Consider the following 18,226-nt stretch of genomic DNA (forward strand, 5'->3'; position numbering starts at 1 on the left):
CAGGGTGAGAATCAGAAGAAGAGGCACGGAAAAGGAGAATTGACAGCGTAACGGTTTTTATAAGTTCTGTTTATGTGACCAACTCTTTATTTCTTGGGGGGGAAAGAACTTGCCAATTTAGAACTTTTTCGCCCTAAATGGGCGCGTTTTGGGTCGACTAGAACCCAAATAGGTGGGCTAGTGGCCCATTATTTAAGTGGACCTCGGCATTACTTGACCCGTCCTGGGAGTTGATAGGGTAAGGTTTTTATAAGTTTTGGTAACCGACTCTTTGGGTTGGGGGATAGGAAAGCCCTTTCATATTAAGAACTTTTCGCCTAAATGCGCGCGCTTTGGGTCTGTTAGAGCCCAAATGGATGGGCTAATGGCCTATTATTTAAATGGATCTGAGCATTACTTGACCCGTCCGTCTGTTTTTTCTCCTCCACTCCACTGGTTTCCGCTTTCGCTTGCTATTTTCTTAGGAACCAAACGAGAGAGAGAGTATGTCGGTGATGATAGTTACAAGTTTAGGAGATATAGTAATTGATTTATTTACTGAAAAATGCCCCTTGACCTGCAAGAATTTCTTGAAGCTTTGCAAGTTAGTTTCTCTTTCTTTCATTTTCTAACCAGATAATAATTGTCATTTTCTTAACTATAATTATTATTGTATATTGAGTTTCTAATGGATAATTTTGTATCGGTTTGGATTGGATTTATATAACTGAAGTATTACTTATTCAGTATTAGATAGACTAATGCCCTAACTTTGTTGATACAGAATTAAATATTACAATGGTTGCCTATTTCACACTGTTCAAAAGGATTTTACTGCACAAACCGGTGATCCAGCTGGTACTGGAGCTGGTGGTGATTCTATTTACAAGTAAGATATGCATTTGTTTTCTTTTGTCTTTCTTGTCAGTGTTCAGTTTCTATTGATAGGTATATAGCTTTTAGATAACTTGGCGCTAATTATAATTCTGTTTACTCTTTGATTGCTAATATGTCTTAATATTTATTTTACTTTTCTTATGTCAGATTTCTCTATGGTGATCAAGCGCGATTTTTTAGTGATGAAATCCATCTTGATTTGAAACATTCTAAGACTGGAACCGTTGCAATGGCAAGTGCTGGTGAGAATCTGAATGCTTCTCAGGTATATATGATTTTCTTTATTGTATTTCCGTATTCAGCCATGATTTCATTAGAAAAATGTCAGGTGCTCATATAACGCTTTGCATTCTCTCAGTTCTATTTCACCTTGCGTGATGGTTTGGACTACCTTGATGGCAAGCATACTGTAAGTCTCCCTATCTAGGGATTTTTTTAGTTTTCAGTTTTGGCTCTGGTACTCTTTTTTCCCTTTGCATCAGTTGAGAAAATAAAACACCTGCCATTACAGGTCTTTGGAGAGGTGGCAGAAGGCCTTGAAACTCTGACTAGGATAAATGAAGCTTATGTGGATACAAAGAACAGGCCTTTCAAAAATATTCGGTTTGTCATTCTCTACTATGACTATTCTATTTTCTGTTCAATGATATCATTAGTTTAGTGACTGTGTATCGTGTTTCTACAGAATCAAACACACATATATACTTGATGATCCATTTGATGATCCTCCTCAGCTGACAGAATTGATTCCTGATGCTTCTCCAGAAGGAAAACCGAAGCAGGAGGTAATATCCGATTCATGTCCGAACTGTATCTTTTATTAATTTTTTTGTTTGAACTATTTGGGAGTCAAGTACTACGTAGTTTTGGGTAGAATCATGTTTTCTCATAACAATTTACAATGTTGTACTATGGCTAGGTTGAAGATGAGGTACGGCTTGAAGATGATTGGGTGCCCATGGATGAGCAGTTAGGTCCAGCAGAACTTGAGGAGGTTCTTCGTGCAAAGGATGCACATTCTAGTGCTGTTGTACTTGAGAGTGTATGTTTATATGCATATATTATTGTCCCAGTATTCATTTTTCCAGATGTGATCTTCTGTCTATGAATCTGCAGGCATTACATAATTTTCATTCCTTTATATTGCAGATTGGGGATATTCCTGATGCTGAGATGAAGCCTCCAGACAATGTCCTTTTTGTTTGTAAACTGAATCCAGTTACTGAAGTGAGTCTTTTCTTTCCCTCTTGTTCTTTGCTGTTATAACTGCAGTTTGTCATCCAAGATCATGTTATTCGCTACTTTTATGGCGCAGGATGAGGACTTGCATACAATCTTTTCACGCTTTGGAACTGTTATATCGTGGGTAGTTGACTTTTTTTAAGAACAATTTGTTTGTTAAGTAGTGTCAGGAAAAAATTCAATTCTCATATTTTGTGAGTGATGGCAGGGCTGAAATTATCCGTGATTTCAAAACTGGAGACAGCTTATGCTATGCATTTATAGGTAAGTGGAATCTTGTCAATTTTTTCTAAATGTGCTAGATTGTGCACAGATAGTCATCTTGCTATTTATTTGTAGGATGAACAGTGGTTAAGATTTCAGAGTTCCAAGTTTTATAGCAGCCTCCATCTTAGGTATTCCATTCTGTAGGGTGTTTCTAACTGAAACTATCCAAGCTTTGACCCTAATGGATGGAGGGGGAAACTAGAGAATGATCTATAGGTAGACTTATCATAATGGTTGAATGTGGATCATCAAGTTATATTTCATTACTAAATTCATATTTTAGATACTTATGAGAACTTTCCTTTCAGACTTAATAGTGTTAAGAGTAAGTTTCTAGACAGCTTTGCAAGTTCTTTTTTACTATTTAGGTTTTGTGATGATTCACCAGCATCTATGTGGATAGAGAAATTTTTTGTTGATTATAGATGGATAGTTATTACTTAAATATTATATTTTGTCCTAAATCACAGCCTTACATGCTAGTTTTCAGTATGTGCCAGTCCATTGAAGTTTGGAATTTTAAATATTAAGTTTAAAAAGGATATTCTGTGCAGGTCGTTTCGCTCTGGAAAATGCTAACTATGATAAAAATTAACTCCACTAAAGAGTCTTCAAAATATTTTGTTGTGACATGGGTCACATCTTCTAAGCCTCAGTATTACTTGCCCTTGTGTTATTTATTTGTTGTTTCCCATTTTATTGTCAATGTATTGTCTGTTGATTTGTAGTTATCAATTGGCTGCTGTTATTTGATCTTTGTATTTTCATTGTTTTTGGCATCCTTTGAATATTTCTTAACCTAGATGCATAATGCGTTTTTGTTTTTTTCTGTTTGGTCAATCCAGAGTTTGAGACCAAAGAGTCATGTGAGCAAGCATATTTTAAGGTATGAAGGGATGAGAGAACTCTTTTAATCTTCTCGAGCATAGGATATTTCTGTTTTCGTCACTTCTGATTGTCTTGCTGTAACTTATGTGGCTTGCTTCTTTTGCATTGTTTAACGGACTACTTTACTGAACATGGCAACTGGGGGGAATTCTGATGCAATGCAACTTTTTCTGAACTTTCAGCATCATGAAATGCAGTTCTGAAATGAAACTCAAGTTTGAAAAGAAATTGAGCTTTTACCTTTTACAACTTGAAGCATAAGAAGCTATTAGAACATGCTTGAGTTTGACTCGATTAATTTGATAATTTCTTTCCTGTTAGATTTCAACTATGAGTTCTCTTTTAGTTGTGTGTTTCGGCAGCAAAGTTTTGTTTGTTGATCTTGCTTTAATTTGTCTTCATGACAGATGGATAATGCTTTAATTGATGATAGAAGGATACATGTGGATTTCAGTCAGAGTGTTGCAAAACAATGGGCTGAATACAGGCGCAGAGGTGGTCAAATGGGTAAAGGTAAAATTGGTTATATGCTGTATGTATATAGTTAGGAAAGTGGTGATGCCATGCAACAGTTCTTGCAGTTAGGTGTCCTTATCCACTGAATCACCTGGGTGACGTCCTTTCCCCATCTATGCATTTCATTCTGTTAATTATTAGTTTATATCTAAGAAAATCACTGCACTCTCTCTCAGTAAGTGACTTGTAAATTTATTATGCTTTTATTGCTGTAGAAAGAGGCTGCTTCAAATGTGGTGCTCCTGATCACACGGCCAAGGATTGTACCGGGGGCCCTCCCACCAAGCAACTCCAACCTCCAAAATATGTTCTGAAGGATGATAACATGCAGCATGGTGGAAAAAATAACTCCAGGTTCGTGATCTTCTCTATTTGTGTGGATGTGTGGGTAGCTGGGCGTCTAATGGTGAAACAAACTTTTGCAGATATGAAATGGTATTTGATGGAGATACTCCGGAAAGTCCAAGACAAGAAAAGAGAAATGGACGACATGATCCAGAGAGAGAGAAGATGCACAGGAGAAGTTTGGAAGACCTGAAACATGGGGCTGAAGAAAAGAAATATCAAGGTGATGGGCATAGGCAGCGTGACAGAAATAGGGGACACAGGGAGGATGATAGGCATCATGAAAAGAAACCAAGTCGATATCCTGAGGAACGAACAGATAGAAGAAAAGAGAGAGATGATGATAGGAGAGATGATCGAGATTATTGGAACAGAAGTGCCGATGTTGAAGGCCGTGGAGATGGGAGGGAAAATGAAGGTTATAGAAAAAGAACTGCAGATTATGATAGTCGCAGGGGAGAATTGAGGGATGGCTCCAATTACAAAAGGAGATACATAGATGGTGACAAACAGGACTCGAGAGATGAATCAAGCCATAGAAATTATGATGGCCATCAAGGCAGGAGGGAAGGTCAGGAACATAGACGCCGAGGCAGTGCAAGTGTTGATCAGGAACATGATCGTGAGAGAAGGCATCGAAGTGACAGAAGGAGATGAAATATGAGATGTTATCTTGCTGGAACTTGGACTTGTAGTTTTCTTTGGTATTCTATCACTTAATATTAAAATCCTTGGACCTTAATTGTTTCTTGCAGAAGAAGTCCTTTGAGCATAATATGTTTTGAGAGACTAGATTCACTTCCATACTTGTAAAATAACATCGGGGTCTTTCTTAACTTAAGCATCAAATTGCGGACAGATGCAATTATCTGAATTTTCAATCTGCAGCTAGGAGTGATCGTGCTGGTAATGATATTACCACCCAAACCATCAACGTGAAGTAAAGATTCAAGGTAAATCACAACCCACTTCATGAAAAGTAAAGAGACAATACGGGATTCATGCTAAATACCTAAAAATTTCATGATGTCAGTTTGAATAAAAAAAGTGATCCAAGAGAATTTTGAAAATAAAATGCAAGGAACTTTGCAAGTGCTGATGACACCAATGAATATATTCCTTGAACTCCCAACAGTACTATTTCTTAAAAAAAAAAAAAAAAAACTATAATCATAAACTCAAAAAAATCATCATCATAATTATACAGGGATATTGGTGGGAAAGGATATTAGCAATGAGTCACTTTCGAACTTCAATAAACCTCATCTCCACTCTTACAAATTACATAAAACCGATGGAAGTTTGGTCTTTGGTCCAAACAATCAAATCAAAAAGTGGTGCTCCATTGACAGCTGATACCAACTGCGATCTTCATACGAATTACAAGCATCCAATGAGAGCTTTACCAATGCGTTCCAGTGAATGGCAGCACCCTTCAGACCTGGTTTTCAGGTACGTGCCTCTTATGATCCCTCTCGACATAACTAAGCCGGTTCACCCTGCTACGATCATCTAAGTAGTCGTGATTATTATAATGGTGTGAGCCAGGTGCATAATCATTTCGATGCCTGCCCTCAGATATTTTTTCTGGTGGGCTCCGGGACTTCCGTTTGCGATTACTTGATTTTGGTGAATGAAACCCCTGGTCAATGTCATCAGGAACTTCTCCTTCTTCCATATTGTTGAAGTCCGATTTATGTGACAAATGCCCCTTTGTTCCTTGACGTTCACCGTCCCCCACATCCTCTTGATGTTTCTCATGATGTGAGTTTTCATGTTCTTGCCTATCCAAGGGCTTAGACCAGCTTTGCCTCCTGTCCCGCTTAATCTTTTCACTCTCAGCAGCTAGTTCAATGCCAGCCTCCAGTTCCCTCTCAATGAGATCATCCTCGTCCAGGAAGTCAGTTTTTCGGGTTACATCCCCCCGGGACTTTTTTCGTTTCTCTAGAGCTGCCTTTACTTTGTCCCTGTCAATTTTTTTAATAGCATCTTGGGGTGACTGGCCTATTGTTACTTCTCTATTTTCCAAGTTTCGGCCAAAATGTTTGTCTTTTAATTCTCCTGTTTCACTTGCTTCACTTCTTGCAACATTCCTTTCTTGATCTTCTTTCCCATGTGATGGAAGTCTCAGTGTGTTTTGAGCTTCCTCAGTATTCTCATGGCGGGGCACTGTATCTATTCCATGGTCCAAATTATCTGTCAATTCACCGTCTGCATTGTGCTCGGGGGAACTTTTCATCTCCTCGCCTACATGCTCATTGCCTTGATTACGAGTGGTTCTTGGAGCCCCACCATGATTATCTGCAAGTGACATTGACTTTGAGGTTCCAGGTCTTGAAGTAATACCTCCAGCCTGAGAATGACTATTAGTTGTTGCATGTTCCTCCTTGCTGGATGAAGCTTTTGACGTGCCTTGATGAGTAGTTCCACCTACAGTGCTTCCTTCAGCATCATTGTTAGTTGAAGGTGGCACTCGGTTCTGCTCATACAGTTCCAGCATCTGATTACTTACTTCTGCATAGTGCAAAATCATAGTTAAAGATGAAACCACTGTAATCAAAAAGCATAATCACAAAGCTTGCATGACCATAACAGTTATCGTCTTATATGGTTTAGTTCACTGGATATAAATCATCCGAGCACTTATAGGGAGGGCAAAATAACACATGCTTTGATGAAAGAAAGTATGCGCATATGATTGCTAATAAGAGCAATATCAGTTATTACATTCATCTTTAGATTTGAAAGAAAGGGAGAACACCAACCCTCCAACTGGCGTGGGGTGACATCAAATTCTTGCCACCAGACTTTCTCGCCATCTGATGGAAGCTTTACTTTCAGGAACTTTGCAGCCAGGAAAATGGCACCTGCCGCAATGTGGTGGGGCTTAAATTGCAAGCAAAGAGATGTGCGCAGTCTGCATGCGACATCTCCCCGATCAAGAAGAGACAATAAAAAAAGTGCATATAGACTAAAATAAGCAATATTTCATACCCATCATTCACAAAATTCCATGCAACCTGGGCAAGGGCATTTTGAGCAACCTTAAATTTCTTTATTGCATCAACAAGAGGTTTATATGGATGCTGCACGTTTAGATCAAAACCAAGGGTTGCAAGTACAACCCTCTCTCCAAGTAAAATTAGTTCTTTCTGCTGTTCATATACCTCCTGCATGATAGATGTGGATACAGAAGTGGACGACAGATTAAGCACTGCATCGAATATAAAGCTTATGTGGGGAATTTTAATCTAGACAGAATAGAACCTACATATCCAATGCTAAGCACACAACAAGAAAAGAATTTATAATGCTAGTAACCACTATTTAACAATCAGAGTAACCTATGAGAAGGGACAATCAGTCGGCCAAGTTTCACTGGCAATTCCCTTGGGCTTTAAGCAACAGACCAAGGATGAGACAGGATTAGGGTATCTCAGGGGTCAAGATCCTGACCATATGAAAAGGAGGTGCATAGGAGAAGAGAAAAAAATAACACACTGGCAATACAAGTCTTACAAAAAAGGAAGGAGAAGTTTCCCGCATAAGGACACCACAGAGATAAATTACCTTTTGCTTGATCCTCTGTACAGCTTCAGGATCTTTTTTATGAATAATTTCATATGAAACAAGAATAACATCTTTCAGAGGACGGGGAGTCTCTTCCACCTTCCCCGCAAGAAACATACACACTGTGGCAATTGTCTGCAACAAATTTTAAGTGAAGTTAAAAAGTAAACAAATTCATTTGCTACATCCAGTATCAATCTTTCATGGAGAGGGAGTAAACAAATGCATGCAGAAGGGTATCATACTCCAAGTGCAAGGTGCTATATGCAAACAAAGGACAGCAAGAAAAAAAAAAAATGAAACTCTACTAGTTATCATCCTTGGTAGTCTTCACTGCAACTACAGACCAAATAATAATTACCAACCAGGTAAAGAATTTTTTTTTAAATAATAACATGAAAAGAAAAACAAATAATCATTTCTTGCCAGGGAAAGAATTTGATTTTATATATTAATAGAACAACAAAAACTCACCCTCCTATCATTCTTGGCATGAGATTGACGAAGGAAAAAACGATGGCAGAAAATTATTGCTGTAGCAATTGTTAGCTGGGGCCTGCATGATAAGAAATACAAAGCTCATTACGTGCCAGGCTAGCGATCACAGATTCATTAACCACATTAGAGAGATAACTATAGGCAGAGCATGTGGGATTGTGTATAGCCCTGACTGGGATTGTTTATAGCCCTGACATTAGATATAAACTTACAATATGATGAATTATTGAAGACTAAAAGTTAGGTTGCAAAAGACATCTAGGAGCAATGATACTGCATACCCAAGCTAGTTCTGCTCTAGGGGCAAAAGTATCTCAAATTGAAAGCAAGATGCAGCAATGAGGACAGGGAAATGGAAAAGGAGCCTGTCTAGGGTGGGTCAGTTGACAAGTCTAAATGCCATTTGGGAGATAGATCATACACAGTGAAGCTTCTGCATGATGGTTCCATTATATTAAATCGTGCCAAAAAATTTTAACATCCAACATTTCAAGGAGAAGATATAGTTACTGTATCTGTAGTTTGTCTATACTCCCTGGAATTACATAAAAAGATTATTATCTGGTTATGGAATTTAAAAGGGAGAGGAAGAGAGAGAGATGAAGTAGATGCATCGTCAGTGGCTAGCTTGGTGTGCAGCTGTGTACACACATGATATGAAAGCATGTGAAATAATAGTCAGAAGGATGAAAATTAATTAGAGCATCCAAAATAAACTGCTCTTTAGCTGAACTTATTACTAATGGAAGTATGAATAAAGATTCTGATAAGAACAATCAACAAAAGCATTTCAACTATAAAGAGAAAATTAAAAAGAAAAAAAGAAAAAAAATTCGAAGACTCATACTTTTATATGAACATGCATTCATACAATTTCAGAACAAAAGCATTTGAAGTGTAGACAAAGAACATAAGGCACACTTCAAATTTAAAGACTCACACTTTGAGCCTCATGCCCAAATCTTGTAGAAATGTACAGTAGGATTTGCGTAGATAAGTCTCCTTCTTTAAGTCGATATTATCTCGTCTAGATGGAGAGTTTTCTTCAATTTCCTTTCTAGAAAAGTACCAACGGCCACCTTCCTCTGCTTTTTCCTGAGAATACTTCTGGAGGTTTGTTCCATGATGAGAGGACTCACCAGGCAGTGAATTGGCCATAACTCTCCGTGCACAAAAAAGGAGATTCAAAATTTATATAAAGAATATAGATTTATTCTTTATAATGGATGGGCTGACTAGATCACCATGTCATATACAAGCTCCCTGCATAAGGATTTCCACAGCCATGTCAAAATGACACAGACCCAAATGCTGATCTCAGCCATTAATGATAAAAAGAGGAAAATGAAGAAGTAAATGCAATAACATAGTTGAGCAACATACTAATTTATCAATATAACTGTAAGCTTAATGCTCCAGTTTCATGTTAAGTAATCACTAAGTTTAGATATTTCTAACAATTTAACCCAGACAACCACGCTACTACATGAGTCACATTGTCAAAAATAGATATTGCACCGCAGACAGTACCTAAATCCTGCTTCAATGCCCAACCCACTTCTAGTTTAGATTCCACAAAAATGATTTTGCATTTTACTATCTATAAACCCAAATCACAAAATGTCATCCTTCAAGGATCCAAGATATTAGATATAACTAATGCTTACTTAGAACTATTCGTTTCACTATCAATTTTCCTAAACTTGTTAAAAAAGACACATTTCCATGACATAAATTTTTGAAATTCCAGAAGTTCCATCATAAAACATAATTTGGAACATGCAAATTGCTCCTTCACAATGTGAATTAAACACTCGATTAAAAGAAATCAAAATAAACCTAACCCTAATTCTACTGTACCTATCGAATTCCTAAAACAGATAAAAAGAAAAAAAAAAGACGCAAAACAGGAGCAAATTCACCGAATAATCTGCGTCTATCGATTTCAATCAAGAAAAAAGAAAACCCTAATTTTATTATATGTACTTACAAAATGGATGGGAACGAAATCTCGCCTTTACTAAATGTAGAGCCCGAATAAAAGATATAGAAAATTGACGACCGCATGTGAAATCAAAAACATCAAAAAGATTAAACGAGACAACAGAACTGCATATCAAGTTAAAATCTGGAAGAAAGATAATATGGAGAAAAGAGGAGAGACGAGGCGTACCTCGAAGCTCGAACGAGTGAACAATAAGAGAGAAAGAAAAGGCTTTTTCTCTTGATTAGGGTTTATATTTTATACCATATGCGCTGCTCAGGCCCAAGCTTTTTCTTTTTCTTTTCTTTCTTTTGATTATTATTTTTTTAATCCCTCTCTATCTTTAAAATAAGAAAATAAAACTGGATTAAACTCTGTGGAGAACTTTTATAGGCTACATTGGATCATTTACAATTGTTAGTTAGGTAGATTAAAGTAAATTAATGTAGCACACCATCGGTGATAATCATCATTTTATTGCCTAATTAATAACTTCTAGAGACGCATTTATAGTCTTTAATTTTGGATATTTTTCAAATTGATTTCTCATAATAATATCTTTTAAATTACAATTTTTGTGGTTCATCTTAGCCTATTTAAATCCTTCAAGTCAATTGAAATAAATAGATAAATATATAAAAATCTTGAATTTTATTTCTAAAACATCGTTCTTCGACAAATTTAAATGGGTAATTAGACACATAATATCATAATTACTTGCTGCCATATGTACATATAGAGAAATGTAATTTTTACCGTGACGATAAAAGTAAAATATAACAGAATCAATTTTATCTTACGTTAAAACATTAAAATATGTATACTTAAGTGGATATAAAAGTAGATGTATTTGGTTTTGACAATCAAATAATTTAAGTGCATGTTTCTCCAATTTTATACTTAGATTATATTATTTAAGAAATAAAATTTATATTTTAATTATTTCCAAACAAATATAGACTGAAATAATAAAAAATTAATGCTGATATAAATATTTGTTTGTTTATTTGTGCTATTGTGCATTCTTGTCATGTTTTTTATGATTTTATTTTTACAAATTGGATGATTACCCTTTAATGCTATACAAATTCTTATCGAAATTACAAAATTTACAAAATTCCCCGAGCTGATATATATATATATATATATAGAATCATCTCAAAAATTGCAAGGTTGCGTAAAATTATGAACTTTAATGGGAATTCCAATCAAAAACCAAATTTTGCTCAAATCAGCATCTCCAAGAAGTGGAAAAGGTGCAAGTTTTCAGCAAATATCTGGATTATCTAAAACAAAATACTATATTATATAATTACAACCACAACCACAATACAACAATCTTTTATTATACAAGAAACCAAATATACATGAATCACACTGATCATGTAGCCATGAATTTTGCAGGATCTCAGCTATGACTTTTTGCTCTGATACCTCCTCAAGGAAAATCTCTTGGAAAGCAAGGGCAATAAAAGAGATTAAAGATTGTTGCATCTCAATATTAGTACCAAGAAGACAGAATTTGCCCAAAGTAATCAAACTGAAGTTAGTAGGAGAGGTACTTGAGGGCATTTGTTAGTTTAAAGTCTCTTATGCCCAATCCAACACCACAAGTGCCCTCACCAAAACCCTCCACCTCCACCTCCATGACCTCATTGGTCTCTCTCGCCAGCCCGAAATTACTGGTACTATCCAGTGCTTTGACATCCATGTTAAGACACAATTGGCGATTAGCTTCCAGCCCATTGAGTCTCACTCCCTCTTTCATATCTCTCATTGCAGAATCCTACGAATAAGTGCTGTTCTTTATGTTCGTAATCTTTAATTTCACTTCACAGGTCGCACACCAACAGTTCTTACACGGAATCGATACTGAGGCTGAGACTGTTCTTCGTCATCGTCGTCGTCATCATCCTCACTTGAATCATCCTCAACTCTGTCCCAACGAGCATAATCCAAAGCCGAGTGCCCCTTGGGTTTTGGAATTGATTGCCATCCTTTTGAATGTTGATCAGATGATTCCTTCTTCCTCTGTGCTTGAGCAATAACTTCAGCTGCTAGAGTCTTTCTAGGCTCAACTTTCCGTTGTGCTTGGGCAATAGCTTCAGCAGCAATTGTCTTTCTAGTCTCAAATCTGTGCTCTCTACTCACGTTTGATATTTTAGGCACAATGACTTCAGCATCAGTAGTCCTAGAAGGTTCAGTTTTCTTATCAGTCCCTATCATAGGTGCATCTGCTTTTCCATCCCCATGTTCTTCCTCAAGTCCACATGGTTCTATTTCATCTTTTTCTTCCTCTTCTTCCAACTCAGCTTCAGATTCGGGTATTGGAGCCAGTGCCTTTCCTTAAACAAAAAAAAATAAAAATAATTACTTTAACTGACTGCGGAATATTGAATTACTCTTGGCAATGATTTGCTATTATGAAAGCTAGGCGAAAACAAAACTTTTAGATCCATTTCCATGAAAAATGAAAATCTTTGCCCTGATCCTAAGTTTTAACTGTACAGCAACCAAAACCTCGACATCCATGCCTAACAAATCATAAGTTTTAGCAAGTTCACAAAAGGCAAGACCGAAATGACCTTAAACCTGCGATTTGTCATCGCACACCAGTGAGACGTCTATCAATCATCTCTTTCGATTCAGTGGCTAAAAATGAACTAAGCAAATTGAATTTTGTCTAAATCAAGACAATAATAACATTAGATGATAAAGACAAGAAAGAGGGGTTATACCAATTGTGTCCTCAAGCGAGTTTCAAGATTACGATAAACTTCTGATGAAGGATTTAACCCCATAAGCCTATTGACATCAAAAAGTGCGGAATGGTAATCCTTGAGAGTGACAAGTGTCTGAGCCCGCAGCATTAGTGCACCAGCGTGATTATGATCAAGCTCAAGCACCGATGTGCATTCTTCAGCTGCCTATGATACGATGCAAGCAAGTAACCATCACTGTTAATTATAAAGTGGGCAAAATCAATTCAAATTCAAACTACGACGCCATGTCACATCATCATAGAATAATAAGAAATCAATTAACCAACTAAAGAAGATATTTTTCTTAGAAAGAAGAAAAACAAAGAAAAAGGGAAGAAGAAAGAAAGTACCTTTTTGAAATCGTGCAATTTCAAATAACAAGCAGCTCTGTTACTATGCAAAGCGATCGTCTGGGCCTTAGTTTTGGCCATGGAAAGGGCTTCTGTGTAAAACCCAAGAGCTGCCTCGTACTTTCCGTCTCTGTAAATCTGGTGAGCCATCTCGATCTTGTTTGATGGTGCAGACACCATGACCAAAGATTAAAAAGGCTAACTTCCACCGTCCAGAATAGAAAGCCAGAAGATTTCCAAAAAAAATCTATATGTATACTAGGGTGATACCGTAATTCTTACAGCTAATGAAACAGGATTTAGAACTTGAAAGAAAAAAAGAAAAGAAAAGAAAGGAAATGAGCGAGACAGAAAGGTTTTGGGACAGAGAAGGAAAGGAGGGGAAAGTGGATGAGCAATTATAGCATTGTGATTAATGATGCATAAGACACGGATTTTATTCAATTCAATTATTTTTTGTTTTCGAATCTTATTTTAAAAAAAGAAAGACAATTTTGCTTGCATTACTCTTTCTTTGAGCAATGTTTGCGTGCCTCGCGTGTATACTTTTTATGGTGCTTGCTTTTTAAATTTGTAAAATCGGTACGCAAGTGAAAAGGGTTGTTTAGAATGCGGAACTTCTTACAAATTTTTGTGGCACAGGGCCAGCCCGTAGGAATGAACAGAAATTGATTTTAACAACAAACTGAAAAAATATGCCATAAAAGAAGTTAACTGAACTAATAATTTTAGTTGTAGTTCTTTTAGAAAGATTTCAATTTTGGTTTTGTATATTAAAAAATTGACGGTTTGAATATGTATAATAAACAAAAGTAGAATCTGTTAGACTACTTAAATGTCTGAATTATCTCCATTTATATAATCACAATACACAGCGTTTTGATTATACTAAGAGGTACTCATAGTGTGAAATAGTACAAAATCACTCCTATTTTGAATCACTCTCATTAAGTACTGGGAGGGTATTTTGCAGTATATCAGCTGCACTACCGAGTTCCTCTTCTGTTATGATCAAAGGAGGCACAAGCCTCACAACGTTTCCCTTTCCAGCAGTTAATACTAGCAGGCCAGAATTTCTACATGCATCCACAAGAGGCGATGCTGATACGTCCAGCTCAATTCCAATAATCAAGCCTACTCCTCGAATTTCTTTCACATGTGAGTTTCCACCTAGTTTCTGCTTTAAAATTTCTTTGAAGTACAGCCCTTTCTTAGATACACTGGCCAAGAAATCTGGTTTCCCTATTTTCTGTACAACAGTTAGGGCAGCATTGCACACAAGAGAACCACCAGCAAAAGTACTTCCATGGTCACCATAATTTATGGCTGAAGCAACTCTTTCTGTCACCAATACAGCTCCAATGGGTAAACCTCCGGCAAGTGGTTTAGCAAGTGTCATTATATCTGGGAAGACACCATATGCCTCATGGGCCCAGAGATATCCTGTTCTGCCTAAACCACATTGCACCTGTACAACAAACAACGGCGCATGTGATGATCCATTTGATGAACATAAATAAATCATAGCCAAAACATAGTTTAATGAGAGCTAATAATGCCCAAAGGCAGCAACAAGCGCATCCCTGGTGACAAATCTAACGCATCAAAAGAAAAAGAAAAACATGTAACGTGCTGCTTCAATTTTCAATCACTACAGCTAAGCTAATACCAAATCAGCAAATATGCAAGCACATGAAAATACTATATATCAATTTCTAGACTAGCATGTTTGGTCCATAGGTTGGCTGTAAATGGACAATAGCTGATTACCTCATCAAAGACCAGAAGAGCCCCAGCATCATCACAAGCAGCCCGCAAAAACTCTAAAAATTCCTTTGTTGCACTGTAGATGCCTCCTTCACCTTGAATGGGTTCAACAAAAACAGCAGCAGTTTTCCCCCGTTGAATTAATTTTCTTGTTGCTTCTATATTTCCATACTCCACAAAGGTAACTCCAGGCACAAGGGGTTCAAAAGGTGATCTATACTGTTCTTTGCTTGTCAAAGCAAGTGCACCCATGGTCCTCCCATGAAAGCAATTAGAGAATGATATGAACTCTGTGGCTGGCTCAGCAGCATTAGGGTTTGAGTGTCTCTGGTACTTCCTGGCAAATTTCATAGCTGCTTCATTTGCTTCCGTTCCAGAATTTGTGAAAAATACACGATCAGCAAAAGAGCAAGCTACTAGATGCTTAGCAAGCTCCACCTGCAGCAAACATGGAATTAATTCTTAACATGGAAAAGGTTTAGAGCATCAATTCGCATAAATCCTGTCACACAAGAATACTTATTGCTGTTTTAAATTACAGTATCTTTCTGTTAATTTTCTCACCAAGATTAGAAACAGCTCGACTATAATGGCTGAAGACCAGGCCACAAACATAAGTGTATCATTTTAATAACCATAGAGTAAATAGGACCCAAAAAAGAAGAAAAAGAAACTTGCTTTTCCTCTTTCGGATATGCCCCAAAATGATTGAGAGCATTGGTTAGATTTATTATTAACCAAGTATTCAACTTTGTTAATGGCCATTTCATCATATGCATTAGATTTTCTAATGGCTTCTTAATTACAGTTCGCTACAGAGCAAGAACTTTTATCCCTAATTCAAATCCATACTAACATCCAATTTCATAAAATTTGCATACTTTCTAACCAAACAAAGTATCATAAATTGAAAATTGAAAAACAAGAATAAAGCAAATTATCAAACCTGAGGAATGGAATAATACACATTGCTAACATGAGTCAATACATCAGCCTGGTCAACCACAGCCTTAACCCAATCAGGATCACAATGCCCTAAAGCATTCACAGCAATCCCTGAAGTCATATCCAAATACTCTCGCCCTTCAACATCATACAATTTACAACCTTTGCCACTAGCCAATACCACCGGTGCCCTTGCATATGTCCCCACCATAAACTTCCCTTCCGCTTCCATTACCTCCTTACTCTCTCTCACCACTCCAACTTTCCCATCACTATTCTGTGCTCTCACGTCCACGTTAAGACAGGCGGTGGCAATTGATTTCCGGCCGTTGAATCTGATTATTTGCGGCCTTCCTCTCCTATCTTGGCTGAATAAACAGCGGAGATTAATTGGGTGGGAGATTGTTGTGTTCGAGCAAATGTGCATTGAAGAAGTCATTTTTTTAGCTGTAATTTGACATAGGCAATCAAGTACATTGTAAAACTTGAAATTAGCGGCAATAGAATTCAAGCATTAAGATTCGACTTCTTACCAAACAGATTGTCTACTTCAAGCATGCAGTTCATGTGATGAATTACTTTTTTTTTTTTTTTAAAAGAATCTTAGTTTTCGCTTCAGTAAGCAGTACAGTGGCGGCTCTGCTTTGTTTTCATTTTGGAAGAGGGAGAAAGGAAAATGATGTTTGGGCCTTGGGCCTTACCTTGGACCTATCTAAGCATACTCCACACTTGGTCTGGTACCTAATTTGACAATTATCTGGTGCTCCCTCAACTGGCTTGGACATATTGGCCGCTAAGTTCTTCGAGTGGTCACTTGGATAATTTTATAATGATACTTGCAATTCCTATTTCATCAATATGTGATGATCTAGAATCTGAATTTAGACACTTGGTGCATATTTCTGGTGTATCTGTGTTGCGGCACAGTATCTCCATTAATTTCTCATCAGCTGAAACTAGCAAGAACGGAGGGATGATAAAAGTCACAGCCACACAAGAACCATAAAGGAGGGATGATTAAGTTGCAGTGCTGCATGTACCACAAAAGCAGTTGGCTTCATCATCATCATTCTTTATAAACATTTTATCTTTCTCGAAATAATTCTCTGATTTAGTATTAAGGGTAAACTCATGCATATATAATATAATTTATGTAATGCAAACTTTATTTCTTCTAAATTGGGGCCTCTTTGTTTGGTTAAAAAAAGTCTGAACTGAATTTGGTCCTTATATATGTACATAAGACTTTCATGCATTGTATACCTATATTATATATATAGGAGCGTAGTACATCTAATATTGGTCCTTATTATAGTCAGTTAAGCGATTGGTCCTTCTTTGCAATGTCAAACAAAGAACATAGTTCATTTATTGTCTTTTTCATTAACTAGGGATTCCAATGTTTGGTGCTCTATCGCCAATGCGATGCCGTTTATCTCCAAAACAGTTGCAAGTCCACATATATTTTGCCAAAGATGGAAGGAGTACTCAACCTGAGAGTTGCTGCCTAAATTGAGATAGGACAGGTTGATGAAAATCTGGAGTTTGTGACTAAGTGGAAAGTTTTAAAAGCAAACTCTACCTTACATTAGGCAGCTTCATGAAATGGTTCCTTGTGCTGCCAAATTTCAGGCTCAAGATGGAAAATCAACAAGTTTAATCTATGTTTTCATATGGTTCAATTCTCACGCTTTGCCAAATTCATCGCTTTTCATTAGGCAGTTATAATCCCATTTGTTGGATTTATACCTCAGTATACGCGTGGTTGGACTTTGGAGTATCTACCCTCTGACATAGACAGGCAGTTAGAGATCAAATTCAATTGTTATTATTTGTCTACATCTGTAATGAACTTGAATGCTTGGAGCAATGGATGCAATTGGTGTGGAACCTGATGTTGATAATATACTAACATATGATTCCGATTTCACAAAATTCTTACAAAATCCGTTAAAAGTAATTTTCATTACGAATCTAGGTCTTAACGTCTCTGCAATTAAACCGGTAATAAAGAGAGGAAGCATTTGACTTTCACAGATTTGCCCAAATGAAACAGCAAAATTTTATAGGAAAATTCGGATAGCTAACTGATAAATGGAATAAGTCAACTAGGCAGCAGGTTTGACAACACGCACAGTCAAGCAAGAAGGCAAATGACAGGTTTAGTAAGCCTGAATTCATACGATCCATATCCTACAGGAACTTATGTTGTACCT

The 18,226-nt window shown here is 36.9% G+C and overlaps 4 protein-coding genes across 7 annotated transcripts; 1 reads left to right on the top strand and 3 right to left on the bottom strand.

Annotated features, from left to right (window-relative positions):
* The first annotated feature begins 395 nt into the window (after positions 1–395).
* Positions 396–5,008, top strand: LOC8272610 (peptidyl-prolyl cis-trans isomerase CYP59). The gene is made up of 14 exons (XM_015715885.3): positions 396–583; positions 764–868; positions 1,024–1,141; positions 1,235–1,285; positions 1,388–1,479; positions 1,562–1,661; positions 1,796–1,918; positions 2,026–2,103; positions 2,192–2,238; positions 2,327–2,382; positions 3,231–3,271; positions 3,681–3,786; positions 4,005–4,143; positions 4,215–5,008. Exons 1-14 carry the CDS (start codon positions 486–488, stop codon positions 4,789–4,791), a joined length of 1,731 nt encoding a protein of 576 aa, XP_015571371.1. The 5' UTR covers positions 396–485; the 3' UTR covers positions 4,792–5,008.
* Positions 5,009–5,219: 211 nt separating this feature from the next.
* Positions 5,220–10,515, bottom strand: LOC8272609 (cyclin-T1-3). Of its 3 annotated transcripts, XM_025156314.2 has the most exons (8): positions 10,376–10,487; positions 10,193–10,222; positions 9,143–9,465; positions 8,179–8,260; positions 7,705–7,839; positions 7,129–7,304; positions 6,900–7,051; positions 5,220–6,648 (listed from the first exon to the last, which is right to left on the bottom strand). In XM_025156314.2, exons 3-8 carry the CDS (start codon positions 9,358–9,360, stop codon positions 5,570–5,572), a joined length of 1,842 nt encoding a protein of 613 aa, XP_025012082.2. In that variant the 5' UTR covers positions 9,361–9,465; positions 10,193–10,222; positions 10,376–10,487; the 3' UTR covers positions 5,220–5,569. The 3 variants fall into 3 exon arrangements, with proteins under 3 accessions (XP_025012082.2, XP_025012083.2, XP_048229437.1); XM_025156315.2 differs by lacking the exon at positions 10,193–10,222 and having other exon boundaries at positions 10,376–10,515; XM_048373480.1 differs by having other exon boundaries at positions 10,193–10,437.
* Positions 10,516–11,468: 953 nt separating this feature from the next.
* Positions 11,469–13,730, bottom strand: LOC8272607 (FK506-binding protein 59). The gene is made up of 3 exons (XM_002513342.4): positions 13,299–13,730; positions 12,925–13,113; positions 11,469–12,526 (listed from the first exon to the last, which is right to left on the bottom strand). The coding sequence occupies exons 1-3, from the start codon at positions 13,476–13,478 to the stop codon at positions 12,014–12,016; spliced, it is 882 nt and encodes a 293-aa protein (XP_002513388.1). The 5' UTR covers positions 13,479–13,730; the 3' UTR covers positions 11,469–12,013.
* A 390-nt stretch (positions 13,731–14,120) lies between these two features.
* On the bottom strand, positions 14,121–16,697 carry LOC8272606 (acetylornithine aminotransferase, mitochondrial). Of its 2 annotated transcripts, none has more exons than XM_002513341.4 (4): positions 16,544–16,697; positions 16,012–16,457; positions 15,069–15,503; positions 14,121–14,766 (listed from the first exon to the last, which is right to left on the bottom strand). In XM_002513341.4, the coding sequence occupies exons 1-4, from the start codon at positions 16,575–16,577 to the stop codon at positions 14,227–14,229; spliced, it is 1,455 nt and encodes a 484-aa protein (XP_002513387.3). In that variant the 5' UTR covers positions 16,578–16,697; the 3' UTR covers positions 14,121–14,226. The 2 variants fall into 2 exon arrangements, with proteins under 2 accessions (XP_002513387.3, XP_015571281.2); XM_015715795.3 differs by having other exon boundaries at positions 16,012–16,378; positions 16,544–16,667.
* Between the last annotated feature and the right edge of the window lie 1,529 nt (positions 16,698–18,226).

Source organism: Ricinus communis, chromosome 4 (assembly GCF_019578655.1).
Source record: "Ricinus communis isolate WT05 ecotype wild-type chromosome 4, ASM1957865v1, whole genome shotgun sequence".
Taxonomy (NCBI): Eukaryota; Viridiplantae; Streptophyta; class Magnoliopsida; order Malpighiales; family Euphorbiaceae; genus Ricinus; species Ricinus communis.

Excerpts from the sequence above, each read along its gene's own strand:
- LOC8272610 (XM_015715885.3), top strand. The coding sequence starts at position 486 with ATGTCGGTGATGATAGTTACAAGTTTAGGAGATATAGTAATTGATTTA. Across the intron at positions 584-763 it reads AATTTCTTGAAGCTTTGCAA|AATTAAATATTACAATGGTT; the intron begins GTTAGTTTCTCT and ends TTGTTGATACAG. Across the intron at positions 1,480-1,561 it reads AGGCCTTTCAAAAATATTCG|AATCAAACACACATATATAC; the intron begins GTTTGTCATTCT and ends GTGTTTCTACAG.
- LOC8272609 (XM_025156315.2), bottom strand. The coding sequence starts at position 9,360 with ATGGCCAATTCACTGCCTGGTGAGTCCTCTCATCATGGAACAAACCTC. Across the intron at positions 7,305-7,704 it reads TACAGAGGATCAAGCAAAAG|GAGGTATATGAACAGCAGAA; the intron begins GTAATTTATCTC and ends TCTATCATGCAG. Across the intron at positions 6,649-6,899 it reads CACCCCACGCCAGTTGGAGG|AAGTAAGTAATCAGATGCTG; the intron begins GTTGGTGTTCTC and ends TGCACTATGCAG.
- LOC8272607 (XM_002513342.4), bottom strand. The coding sequence starts at position 13,478 with ATGGTGTCTGCACCATCAAACAAGATCGAGATGGCTCACCAGATTTAC. Across the intron at positions 13,114-13,298 it reads AATTGCACGATTTCAAAAAG|GCAGCTGAAGAATGCACATC; the intron begins GTACTTTCTTTC and ends ATCGTATCATAG. Across the intron at positions 12,527-12,924 it reads CTCGCTTGAGGACACAATTG|GCACTGGCTCCAATACCCGA; the intron begins GTATAACCCCTC and ends GTTTAAGGAAAG.
- LOC8272606 (XM_002513341.4), bottom strand. The coding sequence starts at position 16,577 with ATGAACTGCATGCTTGAAGTAGACAATCTGTTTG. Across the intron at positions 15,504-16,011 it reads TGTATTATTCCATTCCTCAG|GTGGAGCTTGCTAAGCATCT; the intron begins GTTTGATAATTT and ends TGTTTGCTGCAG. Across the intron at positions 14,767-15,068 it reads CTCTTCTGGTCTTTGATGAG|GTGCAATGTGGTTTAGGCAG; the intron begins GTAATCAGCTAT and ends TTTGTTGTACAG.